We start from the raw sequence: 20,674 nt of genomic DNA on the forward strand, positions 1-20,674 counted from the left end.
TGTTACAGCAATTGAATATTTACACTCAAAAAGAATCACAGCTAAACTTAAACTCTAAATAAACACAATACATAAAAAAAGACCAATGATCATTGTTAAACCAAAAATGACTAATAACAATATGTTCGTATGTGCAGAGTAACCAAAGCACCAGGTTAGCTTAGTGTGCGACATGTTTCAATCAGAAAGAAAAAAAAATCATCATTTTCAGAAGGACATTAACAATATGATTGACTTTAAGTGATATTTAAGTGTTATTTCAATAGAGCCTTGCTTTATCATTGCAGTCGCGTTGCAGTTATGGTGCTAAATTCACCAAAACACTGACCTTGATGTTGCATACTAGTAGCAAAAATGTACCTGTTCTAATGGAGTTATGTAGGCTGAAATGAAAAACGTCCCATCCAAGGCAAAAAAATGCATAAAGCTGCATTAATCAGTATTTTTTTTAGATTCGCAAACTCAAATTTGCAGAGAATTATTGCTAATCTCTGCAGCTCTATGATGCTTTTTTTTTTTTTTTTAAGCCACTAAGCTAGTTCTGGGTTTATGAAACACTTAATGAATGGTTCCACATTACTACTCTCATCAACTATGTTTCCAGTGTCAATAGACTGTTGTTCTTAGAACTAATGTTCAGATAAAGCCGATGCATGCTTCCTGTCCAGCGCTAACAGGACACACAAAACTGGCAGCTTGCTATTGAAGAAAGCTGAGCAGCTAGCAGCTAAAAGCTATTTTTTTCACGAGTTTGTAGAGCCAAAGAAAAGCTAAAAGAAAGCAAAACACAAGATGCCATGTGAACGCTAATGTGTAAATAGGCTAAAAGTTGATGTGTTTTTGCTTTTAGCAATCGCACTCTCTTTGGTCAATTAAAAGATGGGGCTGACATATGACGTTAAATTGATTTCACAACCACTACAAGTAAAAGAAACTGTCACAAGGCTGTTTCATTTCAACTTTTGTTGAGCTAAGTGAGCTTTTTCTTAAATGACAGTTACTGTATCAAGCACTGATTAACTACATCATAAATAATGTATACTTCAGCTAAATGTCTCATGAATTAGTCCCATGTTCTAAAACAAATCCAAAAGCAAATTGTCTTGCAAAATATTATCTTGGCTTAAAGAAAACTGAGCCAAATGGTGCTATTATTTATGTTAAGTTAGTTGGCACTTTGCATGAGGAACTTAATTTATGTTGTAGTCATTGACAAAATGTAAATGTTAAATGAGTAGTCCCATAGTGCTAATATCAGTAAGGTAATACAAGATTGGGGGGATTTAGAATAACAATAGGGTGGGATTTAGAATAACAATAAGCTAGCTAATGTCAGACTTGGCCATGGAAATAATGTTAACACCTAACATTACAAACAAATTGTGATGGCTGGCATTTGCTACATCAAAACAAAAACTTAACTCAAGCTTGAAACCCCAAATGTTTTCTGCCAAAAGATGACAAGCTTGCTCCCCTGTAAAATGTATCTGTCACTTTTTAGTTATTCCATCCTCTAATGGCAAAATCTGATTAATGCAGCTTTAACATTCTTACTTAATTTGCAAATAACCAAGAACCTTTTTTATGCCACTTATGCATGACCATGTGTCAACAGCAATACACAGCATAAGATGCAAACAAGCGCAACTTCTCTATTGACAAAGCCTAAAGCATATGCTGCAATGGTGCGCTTCAAAATGTACAGAGCTTAACCGATTCTCTATGATCTATTCTGCAGACGTTAGCTGTTAAATAAATCAAGTCAGTGTCTCAGAATCATCTGAAGTTGTGAACTCGCACCCTGAAGGCCTGTCTTTGTCTTGATACTAGAGCTGCAAACACAACTGGAACTTTGAGGAAAGCAATAAAGACTAAACAGTGCTCATTGTGTGACAGCTTATGCCTCTGAAGTGCAGGCCCAGCTGACAGCGCGGGTGCAAATAAGCAATTTCAAATCGCCTCTATGCCCATGTGGACATCACCCTTGCCTGTTGGACATCATTTAAAAAATCTGATTTGGTCTAAGCTCAGGCCAAAAGGAATTATTAACATTAAATAGCAAACAGGCAAACACTTGTTGCATTAAGTGCCTCTCAAACAGCAGTGCTTACAGACATGGCAAAAGTGGTTTGACCTGCTTGTAGTGACATAAGTTAGATTTCAAGAAAGGAGGCCCTGATTTGGACATAGAGGCTTAAAATTGGGATGTTTAAATCCAGCACTTGATACAAGGAAAGCAACACTGGCAGAGAGGCGGACCCCATAACACACACATACACTGACACACTATACATAAAGGAAAAACAAGATTATTTACAGGACGGCTACCTCTTTTTCACGTTTATACATCAATCCTCAGTGCACATTTTGTTGACTGGAAATCTCCAAATCACTGGCTTTATCTTCATCATTCAACTTGGATGTTGAAGTACAATTCAAGCCACCTTAGTGTTTATTTGATCTTATCATCATCTGGGGTTTGGACCTGCCATCCATGGCTTAAAACGTGGCTCAGTGTTGAATTTCCGCAGCTGTATACGATCCAGTTTTCATGTCAGCCAGTGGTGAGTAATCCATCTTAAGTCTCCATCAGGCTGCATCAAGTTGAACTGACCACATTACTCTTGGTTATAATACATGAGAGTTAACCGTTGATGTCGCCCTTGCCATCAGGTTGTGAAGGAGCAGAATCGCAGTGAACAAAAGAAACATGGGGATATACAACAAAAAACTGAAATTTCAAACAGTCCTGAAGACTCCAAGAAGCCAGTAGTGCAGCACTCAACATTTGCTCGAGGCAAATCAACTCCCCTTTTAAACCAGCAGTGATGAAAGGCGCAAAGCCAGACATCTGTCGTGTCTCAACTGCAGCACAGCTGCTCCGACACCAGCAGGGTGTCATAGCCGTAGATCTCCAGCAGGTGGAGCAGGAAGAGCCTGTCTCCATGGGGATCCAGACCCATGGCCCTCACACTCTCCTGGGTCAGCGTGGGATCGGGGCTCCCTGCCACCTCGCTGAGGGTCTGGAAAATCCTGTTGTTCTGCTCCAGGAAAAACCTGGATGAGTCAAGATTTAGAAGTAAATTGGTAGTTTGAGATTTTGTCACATGGTTCTTCTTAGAATTCAAATACAAAGTTGTCTTTCCCCTTTGTTGTATCCTCCTTGTGCTGTATGCTTTCCTCCCACAACCCTGTATTTTCCATTTCATCTCGTCTCTAAACAGTAGCAGTGATAAGATGGTACAAGCACACATCTTCCCCGTGTGAGATTTAATTACTACATTTACTGTAAGAGGAGAAGAAAGGTCAGGAGATTCTGCCTGGCTCATTACCTCTTTGATTCAATTTTTCTAAGCTGCCACAGTGCTGACTGTTCTCAAATGAAAAGATCAAGTTGTCTTCTCTGCGCACAGTGGTTAATCAGTAGTTATCACTCCACTGGCTGGTTAAATGAATCATGTGTTACTTACAGAATAAAGAGATCCTCTTCACTGGACACACAGTCTCCATTCTCCTCCTGGGAGTACAACAACATCTGCCTACACACACACACAGACACACATACTTTATTTGTAGCTGTTTCTTTGAAAGCCTACTGGACAGAACACAGTATTTATAATTCATACTGTCAAATGTACTGATGCACATTGTGCTGCATTAAGCTATATTGAAGCACACAGGTTCTTGGAGCTAAATTCCAATGTGAGCATGCTGAAGTTACCAGGGTCACCATCTTAGTTTATAGTGCGTTTGCATGCTAATATTTGCTAATGTTTATCACAAAATTGAATTAGTTTTGCAAGTATTTGGTCATACACCAAAGTAGCAGATGCAATTTTTACCCAAGAGTGCTGGAGTTGCTGGTGTACTGCTCTCTCATTCAGTTAGTTTGTCTCATTGATTTATTCTTTACTGAAATAGTCAGTAATTGACTGATACTGAACATAAAGCACCAATGTTTATTTTTGCTATTTTATTACAAAAATGGCTGCATTCTGTAGTTTTACTCAACGGTAAATAATGCATTTGTTGGGGACTAATCTCAGCTGCGTATTAACACACATTTTGAAGTATTATCAGGATGGTGTATGAGTGGTTGACAAAAATGAATAGTGTGGCACCCTGATGTTTTTTTTTTATACTTTATGGCACAGAGGAAATATGATGTACAGGTGCATCTCGATACATTAGAATATGATGGAAAAGTCCATTTCCAGTAGTCAAGTCAAACAGCCCCAACCAAGTATTGAGTCATATAGATGGACATACTTCTCAGAGGCCAACATTTACATATTTAACATACTTTTGTAAAATTGGTCTTTTGTAAAAATGTATTTTTTTTGAGACACTGAATTTTAGGTCTTTATTGAATGTAAGCCATACTCATTATAATTAGAAGAAATTAAATAAATTAAGACAACAAATGTTTCATTCTGTGTCTAATGGGTCTATATTATGTGTTATTTTCACTTTTTGAATTGAATTGCTGACAAACTTTTCTACAATATTCTAATCTATTGAGATGCACCTGTATCAAACTCTGCTTGCATGGGAAATACATGTTCGTTGGCTAAATGTATAACAAGCCTTCACTCTTAATTCCCACCCTGTTAATTATTATGAAATGTAAGCAATGTTACCTACCTCTGTTCAGTGAGTTTGCGATATTTCTCCCTGTCTGCAGTGCTGAGGCGGAGCAGAGGCTTCAGGCCGTCCCTGTAGGTCTTTACATTCTGATTGTCTACATACACATCATACAGATCCTTCTTCTCCTCAAAGATCTTCTCAGTAGTACCTAAGCATAAAAAGATTTAAGATACGGGAGATGATAATCAGACATGCTAAAGATGTATATTAGACCCAATGTTTTTTCAGTGGGGCATTTCACAAATGTTATCATGTTTCGAGCATCCACTTACACGCCACGTAGGAGAGCTCGTTCTCCAGCGCGCTGATATCGGCCACATTAACATAGAAGAATGGGCGGAACTCGGGCACAGCCACACCGATCCCGGGGATGGAGATGTTTGCCAGGCAACAGCAGCAGTACACTGAGAGGGACGAGGGGGTGGAGGGTGAAATTAGAAAAATGATGCATGAGTGTGGGAGAGATGTAAAACGACACAGGATGTGAGTGTGTGAATGACATGCAGGCTGTCCGACGCTGATACAGCTGGAGAGAAACTGAATGTCACTGATGTGTAATCCCCAGACTCATACAATAAATTAGTAAAAGACACCATTTTTGAACACATGTAAGGGGGTTCAGAGCTGTAAAAGATTCTACACTGTTATGAAAGTAAAATATGAATTGGTTATTTATTTCTTTTTACAATGTTTATTTAATTACATGAATGATTTTACATTCATAAGATGCACTATTTCATATCTCCAAGAGCAAGCTTCTAACTTAGGGGTCAGCAACCTTTTTGATATTGAGTGCCATTTTTACATTTTCTTGTTAATCAGTGTGCCATGTCGACATTAAGGTTAACATTACGTTTATTATGGCACTACATGAAAAATTAAATCTCCAACAGATCTGTTGTTTTATTTAGCTTATTTATTCCATCCGTATAGGCCACTGGTTCCCAACCTGAAGGTCTCAACCCCCACTAGGGGTCAACAAAGCTTCACAGGGGGTCAAGAGGGCTTCTTGATTTTATGGGATGTAAAGCTGGGTCCTCCCGTCCCCTCCTTTTTAGTCAAATGTGTTTCTAAAACTGGAAGGCGGTGGCTGCTATCCATCTATCTATCTATCTATCTATCTATCTATCTATCTATCTATCTATCTATCTATCTATCTATCTATCTATCTATCTATCTATTCATCCATCCATCCATCCATCCATCCATCCATCCATCCATCCATCCATCCATCCATCCATCCATCCATCTATCTATCTATCTATCTATAATTATGATGATGCATATAGCCTAATGTACTGTTTATCTGTTCTAATCTTGTGGCCAGTTTGGGGTTCAACAGTATTTAATTATAACAATTGAAACCAAGAAAGTACTGGGTATTGAGTCCATCTGGTTATGAAAACATCATATCAGAGATTAAATCAACCTTCCAGCAATCTTGTTCATCAGGGATAAACTTAACAAATAGTTGTACTTTTTTTACCCACTGTGGTTACAAATAATATGCACCGTTCCCATTTCAACTGCTTTAAATGACATTCCCTCGTTAACAAAATGTTGCAATAGCAGCAAATGTCGAAAAGGGAGAAACAAGTGTAACAAACAGAAATATGAGCTATGGAAGAATGCTGCCATCCTTATCCGAGAGGTCATTCGCCATGCAGATGAGAGGGCACTTCATTTAAAAAAAAACTCTCTTAGCAGTTATTGCTAGTGTGCCATCGGTTAAGAAACTGCGTTCGAGTGGCACCCATTTCTAAGGTTGCTGACCGCTGATCTAACTCGGGGGTCGGATCAAATATGCATAACTCCATAAATGTCGAACTATTCCTTTAAACTTCTATTTAAATAAATCTATTCTCACCTCTGTAGCAGACCACGCCCACAGGCGGAGGGGAGAAGATGAGGATGCGTCTGCGGAGGAGAGCCAGTTTCCACAGCACCATGATCTGCTCTCCAAAGAAGCGGATGAACTGGGACATGCAGCCTGCAGGGTGGGTGATCTAGTCCACAGGTATTCAAACAGAGGCACACAAGATTAATGTGTTATATTGTGTAAAACAGAATACACCAGCTGAGGTAGTTGTAAAAGTGGAAATGTGCCAACTACCTTCATCTCAGGGTGCATGCTGTGGTTGATGGCTGCTCCCCAGGCGTTGGCTGGACATGCAGTTACAACACCATCACCACTGGGAGGCAGCAGTGCTCTCTTGTCCTCATAAAAGGCCTCCAGAGGAGAGTAGTGGCCTGGGGACTGAAGCTGAAGCCTGGAGCAGGGGACAAAAAAATACCTTTTTTGTGTAAATTCTATTTATATAATTTTTTTTTTTTTAAACATATATTTATTGGTTTTTGTGTTAATATAACAACATCCAACAACCAAAACTTCACAAACATATGGCAGCAATGGAAATAATAATAAAAATATCAATAATACTGAAAAGGACCAAAACAAATGAATAATTAAATAAATGTAGATAACAAAAAAAACAACAAAAAAAAACAAATAAATAAAATAAAAAATACAAAAAAATATATTAAACTGTGGCGAGTATTCTTACTGTAGGTTACATTCCCAACAACAAATTAGATATTTTTCATTATCTTATTGTCCCACCGCCTCCTCCATATCTCCATTCCTCAACAGTTCCAGAAATATTTTCCAAATGTTATAAAATTCAGAAGCCCTCTTTCTAACATATTTATATAATTTAAAGTTTTACTGAATTATATAAAAAATAATATAACAGCAAAAACAGGCACATAAGCAAACTTAAAAAAAACCCATTTATTTAAGAAAGGCAGTTATTTGTTTTCAATAAAGTGGCATTAGTACAGAGCGACAATTACAGATGTACTGTACCAAACTGATCAGGTTATTGTCGAGTTTAGTTTGCTCCCTCCAGATATATACCCACTAAATCTGTCCCATTCTACTTTAGCTACATCATTTTAAGTTCAATGGTCACAGCATATTTTCACATGCTACTTGAATAAAGCTCTTTCTAGCATTTTAGAATGAACCAGGCACAGGGTATTAATCCAGCTGTTACAAGTCTATATGCAAATTTATGCAACTGCATGTGATATTTTAAAATGAAGGCTTTATTAGTATGTTCTGCTAAAGTAATCAAGACTAGGAATGCAGGTTTCTTGGTACTTGATTTGAAGATTCAATTTTCTTGATATACCAGCAGCTTTTATTTTAATGTATCACCTACTGTACCAAGGCTTACAAACACATTGTAGGCTGTTATTCTACGCCAACATACATATTCTTTTATCACTCTTGTCTTTGTTAGCAACATTAGCATTTCCCTGTTCAAATTAGTTCTGCTCACTGCAAACATCTACAAGACAAATAACAGACTCAAAGTTAGAAATAGAGACAAAAAACAGGAGAGAAAAAGGGGAAAGTATCCACAAATTCTTAACCATTCTTAACCACCTCATGATCAACAGTGAGCCCTTTATATAATTGCTATGGCAGTCAGCAGATGGGAAATCTAGAGCGAGCTAACGTGGGGAATGATGAGTAAGGAGCATGACCGCTGCATGACTGGAGGCCAGGAGAGGCCAGAGTGTGGGAACTGTGAAGAGAGGAGGAGCGGGGAGAGAAGAGACTGAATAAAGAGTGAGCTGTGTTCAAAGAGAAAGTGTGGCAGGGCTGTGACAAATCCTGGGGTGTAACTCTGAAGTACACAGGCCTGTCCACAAAAATCATTAATGGGGTTTAAAGATAATGCAAGTGTAGCGCTGTTTAGAGAGAGAAAACGGGAGTCATAGAAAGAGTGAGAGTGGTTTAATTTGAGATGAGGAAAAAGAGAGAAGAGGAACTAGGCTAAGGAGAGTCAAAAGGGCCATCTAGCTGCCCCTAGTGGCCATATGTGAACTTACATGTGGACTAATAATGTCAAGCTTGAAACCTCTCAATTCAAAAACAATGTCTCTTTCCAGAAATTATGACCTGGTTACTCAAGATAATCCACAGACCTGGTTCTGAATAGTTTCATGTAAGAACTATAACAGGAAAAATATTTCTTACATGAAACTGCAACAAGATGTGTCTCTGCTGCCAATATCTTCAACACCCTGTATCTCACACCAATACAATCTCGATTGATAAATGGCTCCACAGGTAAACGGGAAAATATGTAGTTTGGTTCCAGCTTCTCAAAATGAGGTTTTGTTTCCGTTTTATTAACTGAATGTATTCACACGAGAAGACCTAACAGTGTCTGGAAAAATAAAACTTTGAACATCTACATTTTCAAAATCTTCTGAAGAAGATTGTCTGATATGATCAAAAACTTAAAACAGCTACTAAATGAACATGAAGTATCATAGATGAGACCTAAAACCTGGACATGAGATGGCAAATTTGCACCCCCAGTTCACTCGTCTCGAAGTTGATGGTGTTTTTGAATGGGTTTTTGGTTATATGGCTGAAATAGGGTCTGTGTACAACTCAAGCTTAAGTGATTTTCACATTGTGTTCCACAGCATAAAACATGTCAAATGCCACACAGGTTGTTGGGGACATTAAACATCACTGTCAGCTTAGTGGTGGTGATGTTGAAGTCATGTGACAGTGATATAGATCATTTATAGCCTAATGATATCGTTTACCTTCATTTACGATTTAAAAATCATAAAAGTGGTGTTCATTTGTGAAGATTAATTTGCTGAACAAAAGGTGCCAGAACTTATTTCCTGTAAAAAATCCAAATCCAATAACAACATTGGCTTTTTGTCAAAGGAACTTGGGCAAACTAACATCCTGGTTGGTCTACAATAATAGCTCCTCCCTGCAGCACTTTATTGTGGTGAGACTGATTTTGTTGACTGAATATCTTTGGGATTTGTAACGTTGTTCGGACAAACCAAGAAATTTAAAGTGATGACTTTAGGCTGTGGGAAATGATGTGCGTTTCTCACTTTTTTGCGACAAGTTCTGCTCAGTGAGAGTAATAGCTCCTGCTGTGTACATAAGCAGACCAACCAGTCGAACACAGCAGCTCTTCTTACCTGACCTGGTGCTCCAGAAAGCTCATGTAGCGGTAGAGCAGGGTGTAGGAAGGAGACAGGATCCCTACCGACTTCATCCTCGCCCCCCTCTCCACCGTGCTCTCCACGGCCATGTTGGCAAAGCAGGCGAGGCCGAAGTAGCAGCCTTTCCGGAAGTATCTGTGGATGGATGGGTGCAGGGGAGAGGGAGAGAGGGAGACAGACGAAGCCATGAGTCATGAAAAGCAAAAGCACTGCCAGATGGCTGGGCTTTTTTTTTTTTTTTTTGCCAGGCAACACTTGTGTCTCTCTGTCCTGCCAGGAGTAAGACATGGGGCCGCATCCTAATACTGAAAAGCTGCTTCCTCTACTCAGTTGTGTCCTTCAGGATGCAAAGAAGGCAAACAACTTACATGAAGTCTGTAGTGACTCGGTGGGAGCCGCTGGCGATGGCTTTGAACTCCACTCCCTCCAGGTCCATGTCTTTGGGCAGACACCACTCCAGCATGTTTCCTATCACACCCACACAACAGAGAGATAACATTAAAACTCACAGGCATGCAGACAAGCACCGATACAAGCCCAGACTGTAGATATATTATCACCGTTTCATTTTATGTTCTTGAAACAACAGCCTGACTGGATTCCTTGGAATTCATTATGTGAAGGCAGCTCGGTGACGCTCGAGCGGCAGCTGAGCAAATATGGTCTGATAGGAGCAGGGAGACAGAAGGTGACTCAGCCAGTGTGGTTTTCAATCTAATCATTAGCTGCACTTATAAGCCAGTGGAGTTCCTACAGAAATAGGAGTTCAGTTATGAGCCTTCAGGTCTGTATCATCCACCTGCGGCTGAACACCAAAGATGCTCTGTTACCACTCTGACAGCTGGTATTGACTTTAAGCATTTAGCTTTAAGTATCATGCGATGCAAAGTGCCTATCAAAGCTGTTCCTGCACAGATAGACCAGTATTAAAAGGCCACTAGAGGTGTAATATTTTCATTATTTATTATACATTCCGTTAACAAAGCCACAAAATCAGAATGTTTTGCTTTGATTTGTGACGTATCATGTGGCTCTCAACACTTGGTTAAATTCTGTTAGAAAATATCGTCAAATTAATGTTGTCTCCTGTCTTCTTTTTGCAGAGTTATAATAAGTGGAGAACTCAAATTAATCCTAATCCTATTCTAATTAATCCTCTACTTGGTAGAGTACAGTTAAGACTCAGAAATGTTCTAGGAAATCTCATTTGTCCGCTTAAAAAATGAACCGTCAGGCTGTCTTAATGACATTGTTGCATGTCTTTAGCCTTCTTCACTTCCCTCATATCCTGTCTCTTCTCAACTGCACCCTCTAAAAATATATATATAAAATGAAATACCCCCCAAAATTGAAAAAAACTCTGCACATATTACACCCTCAAAAACAGGTAAGTACATTACCTACACCTGATTAAAAGGGATACCTTTAAAAAGGGATTTTTGGGTGGATTGCTCCTTTTGATAGCAGACGAAACACTTACTATGTCAGTAGGAATGGTGTGATTGTCCTAAAAGCCTACATACTGTTGTTATGCTAAGGCAGAGAAATATTTTTGCTTTTTATTTTACCATGAGTGACATTTGAGCACACAAACTGCAGATATTTTTCCTTTGAGTGCTACAGATCCGTGCAATTTGTTATACACTGTTTTAACTTGTACAATTCTGCAATATGCTGAATAAAGGGTATGTTTTCCTCTATTGGTACACGTATAATGTTGCACCAAAACCAAATATCTTGTTATATTTCATATCATAGATTTTTCCCAATGTATATTCTGTTAATATCCTGATGTATTGCAAACAGTAATGTGTTGAATTGTATCTCATGAGTTACCCGGTGAATCCTGGTTCTGTTATGAAGGAAACATGTGGCATCAGTGGACTGAAGGTCCAGGGTTGTACAGTATTGATTGTACAGACAAATGATCCAGCTAATCTACCTGGAGTCATACTTATTGGCTTCAGGTTGAGGCCAACCCCCTATCAGGTGGAGTACTAATATCAGTGACCTTTCAGTGCGCAAATATTTAAAATGCATCGTTATAACTTGTTCCTCAACCTATATTGGTTTCATGTTAAGACATGCTGCAAAAGCATACTGCACCTGGCTACACCCTGCAGGGAATCTCTGTTGCAATCAAGTGATGTTTGCTCTATTCTTTTTAAACATAAAGTCTTATGATTCTCACATTGATCAGCCCTCTAGGTAAGTAACCTGGTTGGCTACTATTTCACAGGGGCTCTTCCTGTCTTCAACATGCCCCTCATTAAAAATGTATAGGCCTGCTCTGCAGAAACGACCAGCTGATTGATTTCCATCACACAACTCATCCTGACGTGTCTGTTCTGTAGTTAGGTTACAGATGGCGTTTAATCACGTCTCTAAACTTATGGCCAGGTCAGAAAAAGCCACACCTGTAGGAGAAGGTTCTGCAGACTTGCGCTCTTCATTTTGGGCGTCAGACACAGAAATTGCTTGCAATAGACGAGGCAGGCTTCATCTATTTTCTCTTTTCCTGTACATAAACATGATCCTTTCCCTTCATTTGGTCTGTTATTTAAAAAGCAATGATAATTCCATGTTGCATATTTTATGTCCCACCTGATCTTGTATTGAATGTAACCACAAAGACCGACACAATCTGGTCCTTTTCTTCCCATTTCACCATCCTGTCCTCCAGCGACACCTCCCTCGATCCTGAATCCGAGAGATGCTCCTCGTCGTCGGGATGCAGCGCTTCATCATTGCCCGCCGGGGTGCTGGAGGTCGCGGGTGGGGCGCTGCAGCCGTCTGCGTTGGAGACAGACCTGCTGGGAGTGGGACCCCCTGGACCGCCGCTCCACCCAAGCCCCGGCACGGAGCATCCTGATAAGGTCCGGCTGTTGGAGGGACTCGCCAGTCGGTCCTTGGCGTGTGCTGCCGCCGGTGCCGCTCCGCCGGACGGAACCTCCTCCCAGTCCAGCAGAGGGGCTCGGTCCGACCGCTCCACCATCCTGTCGGCGGTCTCACAGCGGATTGTAAATGATGTCTCAGCCGACGGGCACCAGGTCCATCCGTTGATAATTACAGCTCAGAGCAATTTCCGCATTGTAAAGTTATTGTAAACTGTTCAGAAAGGTTGCATTTTTGCATTAAATTAACGTTGCGCGTAGCAGCTTTTACATCTATCTTTATAATCTTTCTTGTCTGAGGTGATCATAAATTTGATGCTGTTGGGAGAGGGCAACTCCTTCGTCTAGTGTGAGTTGCGTTCAAAACCCTTCACCAGCTACTGTCACATTCCCTTCACAAAGAATAGCTATTGAACATTTGGTAACGCCACTCAGAGTTGGACTCTTGAATGCACCCTTTACCATAGCGTCGGGGTGAATCTTCTTTTCACAAGCAGCACTTTCGATGAAAAGATTAATGTTTTCACAAAGTAACTTCACGTGTAAAAATCTAAAAGACTCTTAATATGTCAATTTTGTCATAGAGACATTTTAAATGTGTGGTATTAGTCAATTTTACGGTTAAACGTGACATTTTAAATGTGTCGAATGTTGTGAGGAGAAATTGAAGCGAGAGTTGGTGACATAGTTCAGCGACACGTCAGCCACACGGAAGAAGTCAAACCTGCCGCTGTGTTGCTGACTGAAGGACCGTGGTCTCATCGAAATGGGTCAGTATTTTAACTAATGGTCGATAAATATGTTTTTGACCTTTTTGTACTTGTAAACTACATACGTATGAATAATTAGATATGGGGTTATCTCTGTTTTGTATCTGTTTGCTTCATTTATCGCGCAGTGCGACTGTTGCCTGCTAGCTAGCTGTAGCTAACGTTAGCTATTTACAGTGTGTTTTTCCATCCATGGTGTTCTTGTGTGGACACTGGCAGCTCTTTAACGTTATGTCTCCAGCTTTAATGCTTAGCTGTTTATTATACTAACACCTTGGCATCAAAAAAACTAGATGTAAAGCAACCTGCAGTCTTCAGTTAAATCATGCATGCCATAACGTCAGTTAGTGAAGCTAAGCTAACCACAGCTAACCTGTTTAACCACAAACTGACAGTGAATTAGGCCACTGTCATGCAAATCAGGACAGGAGCTGGTTTCAGGTGACGAAAAGGAAAATATTACTTATTTTCGTTTCCTGTCTTTCACATTTGTCTGTTTGTTCGTGTAATTTAGAACTAAACTCCTATGGGAGTTGGTTAACCATTGACCAAACCATTTCCTTTTTTATTTTTTTCAACTTCTCTTTATTGTTTTTTTTCCTTTTCGTTTACATTCAAAAATAAAGAAGATGCATGTTAATTTATGCTTCAAATCAACACGAAAGAACAGAATAATAGCAGAAAAATAAAAGCAAGCAATACATAAATAAAAAAACAACAACAAACAAACAAAAACCCAGGTGGAGTCAAATCAAATACCAAAACAGAAATAATAAGGTTTACATATAAAAGGAGATTTACATAGTAATAATACAACTTGAAGGGTGTCAAGTGTTCTAAAATTTAAAATTTATTTACTCTATTTTCTTATGAGCTAATTTTGTTATCATTATATTTGCTCGAACAAATGTACCTTTAGTTGTACCAGGCATTAAAATGAACAAGAAATTGAAGAAAACAAGGGTCTAATATTTTTTTCCATGACTGTATATAATTAGGACTGATTGTTTTTGCATCATTATTTGTATTTTCCTTGAAAAATGTATATAATAGTCGTGGTGTGATTATTCATTTATTTTATTAATTTATTGCAAGCATCTGTACCAAACAAAGCATTTCCTTAATTCTGTAAAATATGATTATTATAACTCAGAACTGTAATCTGACACATTTTTTGCCTTGGAAAAAAAATATTGCGCCTTCTGCGATTTTGGATATTGCACTCCATAATTGTTCAGCCCTAATCAATACTGCTTTTCTCAGCACTAATTTCTTCCCCTGTGTGTTTATTCTTCAGGTGGTTTATTTTCTAGTATCTTCGCTGGCCTGTTTGGCAGCAGGGAGATGAGGATTCTGATCCTGGGTTTGGATGGTGCAGGAAAAACAACCATTCTGTACCGGTTGCAGGTTGGAGAGGTGGTCACCACTATCCCCAGTATGTACTAGTTTACTCTGTTTCTTTATTCATCCATACTTATTCAGGTTCATATTGGTTAAATTCTCACTCTATCAGATGCACATAGTGGTATGTGAACAGCCTATTAATGTACAGTAATTATATTATGATTGACATCAACACGTTATCCTGCAGGCAAATTCTTTTACAAGGAGAGGCAACTAGTCTGATTAACAGTTTCACTGGATTTGAAATTACAGTTGATAGCTGGTGTTAGGGAAGACAGCTGTGATACCAGGAGAGAAACAAATCTGATCAACAACAAATCAAACAAGTCAGATTTGAAGGCCATGGAGGAATACAGATAAACTTGCTACTTTAAAGTGGGATAACAAGGATTATTATCATGAGGTCTTCTAAAGATATTCTGGTCATCGGTAGACAGGTTTGCAAACAAGTGTTGATTTCATTACATGTTGCATTTAAAAATCCTGACGTTTTGCTGTGTGCAGTCAGTTGCACAACAGTTCAATTTTAGCGGTGTTTTATTGTTATTTTTCAATGTGAATGTGCAGATGCATATTCCCTACTCCCAAGGGAGTAACTGTGATGAGTCCTTCCACCATGCCCCAAAGACTTCACTTTCCCATGGCATTGTCCCTGTGGTTAATTGATTTGGGTATATATATATATATCTATATCGGAATATAGACAGGGGTACTGTAGATTTGAAGTTTTATAATGAAGCTAACCATAACCAATTAGTTGTATAAGAGAAACTGTATGTTCCAACTAATTTAAGTCAATTATGCCCATCACAGACTTAAACAATACAACATCACTGTGTACTGCAGTGCATATTATAATTGCAGCACACAAAAGGGAATTCTCACTGCATATCCATGTGGTAATAATAAGGCTCTCACTGTACTCATTTGTTTTGTTTATCCACATAGCAATCGGCTTTAACGTTGAGACAGTCACATACAAAAACCTGAAGTTCCAGGTGTGGGATCTGGGAGGACAGACGAGTATCAGGTAGGTGGAAGTGGCAGATGGTGGCTGTGCTGCAGAGCTCCCAGGAGTAACTATGTGGAAATGTATATACAGGTACATCTAAAAAAAATTAGAATATCGTGGAAAAAGTTCAATATCTTTTGTCAATCATTTCAGAAAGTGAAACTCGTATATTATATAGCCTGATTACACATAGAGTGAAATATTCCAAGATTATGGCTTACAGATGATGAAAACCCAAAACTCAACCCAAAAACCACAGCCCAGGTAACTTCTGACATTGTATTCAGTTCAGAGTGGCTTGACTTGAGGAATGCCCATGTCGAGGATTCGTCTGTGGATTTGTGGCTCTTGATGCACTGACTCCAGCCTCAGAACACTCTTTCTGAAGCTCCCCAAATTCTTGAATGGATTTTGCTTGACAATCCTCTCAAGGCTGCGGTCATTCCTGTTGCTGGTGCACCTTTTCCTGACACACTTTTCCCTTCCACTTAGATTTCTATGAATATGCTTGGATATATCACTCTGTGAACAACCAGCATCTTTAGCAGTGACCTTTTCTGGCTTTCCCTCCTTATTGAGGGTGTCAATGACTGTCTTCTGGACATCTGGCAAGTCAGCAGTGTTCCCCATGATTGTGTAGCCTACTGACCCAGAGTGAGATATCACCAGGCTCCGGAAACCTTTAGAGGTGCTTTGAGTTAATTGGCCGATTATGGTGTGACACCATGAGTATTTTTTTCACCATATTCTAATTTTCTGAGACACTGACTTTCAGGTTTTTATTATCTCTAAACCAAAATTACAAGAAAAACAGGCTTGAAACATTTCACTCTGTGTAATCAATCTATATAATATGAGTTTCATTTTCTGAAATGATTGACAAAAAATATTGAACTTTTTCACGATATTCTAATTGTTTGAGATGTACCTTATGTGGGAAATGACCTTCCTTGCATCTGGCTCACTCACTCTTTGATCTTCTCTTTTATCCCTCCATCTTCCTTTGTCCCCTCTCCCGTCTGACATCCTCTCTGCTCGGCAGGCCCTACTGGCGGTGTTACTACTCAAACACAGATGCAGTCATCTACGTCGTCGACAGCAGCGACCGCGACAGGATGGGCATCTCAAAGTCTGAGCTGGTGGCCATGTTGGAGGTAAGTGGCCTTATTCTGAATTACAACCTGAACTACCATCATTTCATCATTGTGGCAGAGCTGTGGGGACACTTTTTCCAGAGTGAAATTACTAGAAGGCTATTGGATAGATTTCCTTGACATCTAATGTCTGCAGAGGGTAAATTCTAGTCTGAGAATATCATCACTTTTCCTCTACTGCAGCCATGAGGTCAACACTGGTACTTGACAAGATAGTGTGAGAAGTAAAATGTAATTTGCGTCTATAATTAACTGTATCTAAAAAATAAATAAATCCAAATAATATTTGGTAGTTATGCTCAGGACTGAACTCAGAAAGTGTGAGTAAAAAAATATTAATTAATAATTTTATAGCAGTTTTTTGAAAGAGGAACAACTTTTTAGAAGTGAGGTGTTAAAGAGTGGTTAACTTTCATGAAGTATTAGTAGCTGTTTTTTTGCTTCCATTACAGTGATAAAAAAAAAAAATGTTTTAGCTATTCTAAATTTTCCGTCTTTTTGTTGATGATTTCATGTTGTGACCTTGGGTCTTTTCCAGGAGGAAGAGCTGAAGAAAGCAATCCTGGTGGTATTTGCAAACAAACAGGACATGGACCAGGCGATGACACCCACTGAGGTGGCCAACTCTCTGGGCCTTCCTGCCCTCAAAGACAGAAAATGGCAGATCTTCAAGACCTCGGCCACAAAAGGCGTAGGGCTCGACGAGGCAATGGAATGGTAGGTTTTACCATATTTTTTATTTAGAGAGAAGTAATGGAAATGGGAGTAATTTAATGTATAAAGTGAAGTAGGAAATAAGGTATGAGCTGCATTTGTGTTGAGCACTCCAGCTATTTTAAAGGTGGAGGGCTCATACAGACGTTCATAAAACTACATTACTATTCAGTATTGGTTCATATTACACAGCATGTTATCTATTCTGTGTTTACTGAGGCTGAATTGTATTTGCTCTTCCTCTTTGTAGGCTGGTGGATTCCCTCAAGAGTCGGCAGTAAAGGCTACCACCCGTTGTGTATATACTCCTGACCTTTGACCCTTCTGTATGAAGCCTTGTGACTGACCCCACCTCCACCACCCACTTTCCACTGGACCCATGATTGCACTCCTCCTCCCCGTCTCCAACCCAACTGAAGCCTTGGCCGAGCCCTCCCAATGCCTATCGCCTTTCAAGCCTGGGACTTACAAATGAAGGCTGCAGTAACATCTGGACCGGGCATGCTCACACACTAAGCCCCTTCAATGCTCCCAACGCTGGTGCCACAAGTGAAGCTTTTTTTTTTTTAGCTGTACAACATCAGTGATGGACTAGTTAATATCTTCATTTGTTTGGAAATGCAAAACAATCTGCAATACCTGTGAACAGATGTGATAAATGTTGCTAATTTTACATGTCAACACTGAAATAAGTTATCATGGATTAAGAGGAATCTGCAAGGCTCTGTTTGTAAAGACACCTGAGGCTTTTTACAATGTATTGTAGCTTCATCTTCTCAGAGGGGTTAAGGGGTTTGCGTTATCAGTAGTTGATTGGCACTCACGTCAGCAAGATGCACTGAAGATCCACTGGGTGGCAGTGTTTCCCATAAAGGCATTAACATTGTCAGAAACATTGAGATCAGCAGCTGCCTGATCACCAACTCAGACTATTTTTGATAGTGTGTTGGACCAGCCATACAACACTGAATTTCTATGTTCAGTGCAGCAAATATTAAATCCTTCTTTGTATGTGACATACCTCTGTAAACAATCTGCCAGCTTGTAGGTAACGTTCTGATTTTTTTCGCAAATTTGGCCTCAATAAGTGAAAAATAAATAAATGTCCTTATCCACTATACTTCCTCTGACCAAGTGTTACTGCAGCCTGGGCTGTTTTTTGTACTATATAGTCAGGCAGATACAATGTTATGGATTTCTGTTTTTGTTTCCTCCTGGTCATCTGTGTTCCCACTTTTTTTTCTCTTTTATAAAATAATTTAATAGTTAAAAGCCTTTTTCCATTGAAGTCATTGGGTGCAGCTTTGGCATATTAGTCATTTAGTTACTGAACACTAACTGTATGCTCAAAGTTTTATGGTTGCATATTTATATCTGCTTGTACAGTGAAAATGATTCTCAGTAAAGATTGCTATCAGTGATTGTACCATTTTGTCTTAAGGCTGTTTGATTTTCAAAACTGTGATGCCAGAAGATTATCAGTAAAAATGTCATCTTTTTTAATTACAGAAAGTTGTACATTTAACTGCACTTGATCCACAGCAGGGATAAAAAGAGTTCATTAGCAACACTCGGACATCCAGCTGTGTAACAACTGTTACATGATGCTTCTTTTCCATTTCCTTGTACAAAAAGAGTAGGATGGTGGATTCCTAACTGAAGAGATGGATTAGATTATCATCATTTAGCATGGTTAGTTGGGCTTTTCACAACATCCTCGTTCTTCACACACAAAGCAAACCAGGTGTGGTACATCTGTTTTCTGTCTTTCCTGGCCCAATGTGAGTTTTGCTTTCACATATTAATTACAACAGTAAAAGTCATCATGTAACAATTTGGAATCTACAGCCAGTTAACCCATAAAAACATGGATATGTCCAGCTAAATCACACAAGTCACATTCCCGGGTCAACTGCCCAGCTTTCATCTCGTCCTAGTGTCCTTGGTAAAGCGGTGTTTCCGCCCACATGGCTCACTGCACCATGGCCAGGTCTTTGAGTGCGTGGCTCCGGTGCTTCTTGGCTTTATATCCCGGCCGGAGGAACTCGATCTTCCTCTTCTTGGCTTCGATTTTGTTCTTGTGCTTCTTGAGTTTTTTCTTGGCTGCAATGTCTGGGTTAGCCACCGCCTGAGGGGAAAAACAGGAGTCAAATTGAATGGTAGGAATAAACTTGTTTTTTGTGTGTATGGGCTTTAGCAACCATCATACCTGCATGGCTCTGTGTCGTTTGCGTGCCGCTCGCCTCTGTGAAAACTCCTTCTGGACAGCAGAGAAAGCCAGAGAGAATCTCTCGAGCCCCACGTGTCTTTTGAGCAGCTCTATCAGCTCCTGTGCCAGGTTCTTCAGGGTGGGATCTGGACAGAAACAGGGCACGGTTCAGTGGAATCACTACTTTTGTAGGAAGTCTGACCAATTAACCTTGGACAAAGTTTTTTCAGGCTTTTTAAGAGCACTTACCTTGGTCTGCATAGGTGCTGTCCAGCTCCCTGTACAGAGGAGTGATGATGGTGGTCAGATAGGGGCCGAGTCGCTCCTTCCCCAGGTCCATGGCTATCGCTCCCATGAACTTAAACACACATGTTCTCTGCAGGAGAGACGGGAGGGAAAGAAAATTATTTTACAACTTCGACAATAGAAAAAAAAACTGTTTTCAGTGACAGAATTTAAATAAATTGAAATGCCAGTTTTGGTTTATGGTGTTGTATATGGTAATGGCTTTGGAAGATCATAATTATCACTAGTGAGAAAATATTTAGCAATAAAACTATTAACCCTGACTCTATTATTAATATGATGAATACATTTTGGCACCCTGTCCTGAAATTATACTTAAGGTGAGGCTCGTGCGCTAGTCATTTTTAATATTTTGGACTATTCTGCTTCCATAACATCCAAAATAATCATTTAAGTGTATATTTTACTACACTTTGTCTATTTGTGTCTGTAGTTCCCCTTAATTCACCAAAAGATAGCATTGGATAATGCCTATTTTGCATATTTAACCATAGAATCTCAGAAACCTA

At 39.4% G+C, this 20,674-nt stretch overlaps 3 protein-coding genes across 3 annotated transcripts in view; 1 reads left to right on the plus strand and 2 right to left on the minus strand.

Moving 5' to 3' along the window:
* Nucleotides 1-612: 612 nt before the first annotated feature.
* On the minus strand, nucleotides 613-12,914 carry LOC131961183 (DENN domain-containing protein 11-like). Its single transcript, XM_059326453.1, has 9 exons — nucleotides 12,307-12,914; nucleotides 10,071-10,170; nucleotides 9,679-9,837; nucleotides 6,761-6,917; nucleotides 6,515-6,653; nucleotides 4,920-5,051; nucleotides 4,645-4,795; nucleotides 3,471-3,539; nucleotides 613-3,057 (listed from the first exon to the last, which is right to left on the minus strand). The coding sequence occupies exons 1-9, from the start codon at nucleotides 12,695-12,697 to the stop codon at nucleotides 2,862-2,864; spliced, it is 1,494 nt and encodes a 497-aa protein (XP_059182436.1). The 5' UTR covers nucleotides 12,698-12,914; the 3' UTR covers nucleotides 613-2,861.
* On the plus strand, nucleotides 12,901-19,076 carry arl1 (ADP-ribosylation factor-like 1). Its single transcript, XM_059326454.1, has 6 exons — nucleotides 12,901-13,366; nucleotides 14,664-14,801; nucleotides 15,719-15,800; nucleotides 16,825-16,936; nucleotides 17,475-17,653; nucleotides 17,901-19,076. Exons 1-6 carry the CDS (start codon nucleotides 13,363-13,365, stop codon nucleotides 17,929-17,931), a joined length of 546 nt encoding a protein of 181 aa, XP_059182437.1. The 5' UTR covers nucleotides 12,901-13,362; the 3' UTR covers nucleotides 17,932-19,076.
* Nucleotides 19,077-19,125: 49 nt separating this feature from the next.
* utp20 (UTP20 small subunit processome component) overlaps nucleotides 19,126-20,674 on the minus strand; it is a 31,460-nt gene continuing 29,911 nt past the window's right edge. Inside the window, exons 59-61 of the mRNA XM_059326450.1 lie at nucleotides 20,109-20,235; nucleotides 19,860-20,005; nucleotides 19,126-19,778 (exon numbers count right to left, since the gene is read on the minus strand). Of these exons, the coding sequence (XP_059182433.1) occupies nucleotides 19,623-19,778; nucleotides 19,860-20,005; nucleotides 20,109-20,235 (429 nt within the window). The 3' untranslated portion in view covers nucleotides 19,126-19,622. The remainder of the gene's footprint in view (nucleotides 19,779-19,859; nucleotides 20,006-20,108; nucleotides 20,236-20,674) is intronic.

Source organism: Centropristis striata, chromosome 22 (assembly GCF_030273125.1).
Source record: "Centropristis striata isolate RG_2023a ecotype Rhode Island chromosome 22, C.striata_1.0, whole genome shotgun sequence".
In the NCBI taxonomy this organism is placed as follows: Eukaryota; Metazoa; Chordata; class Actinopteri; order Perciformes; family Serranidae; genus Centropristis; species Centropristis striata.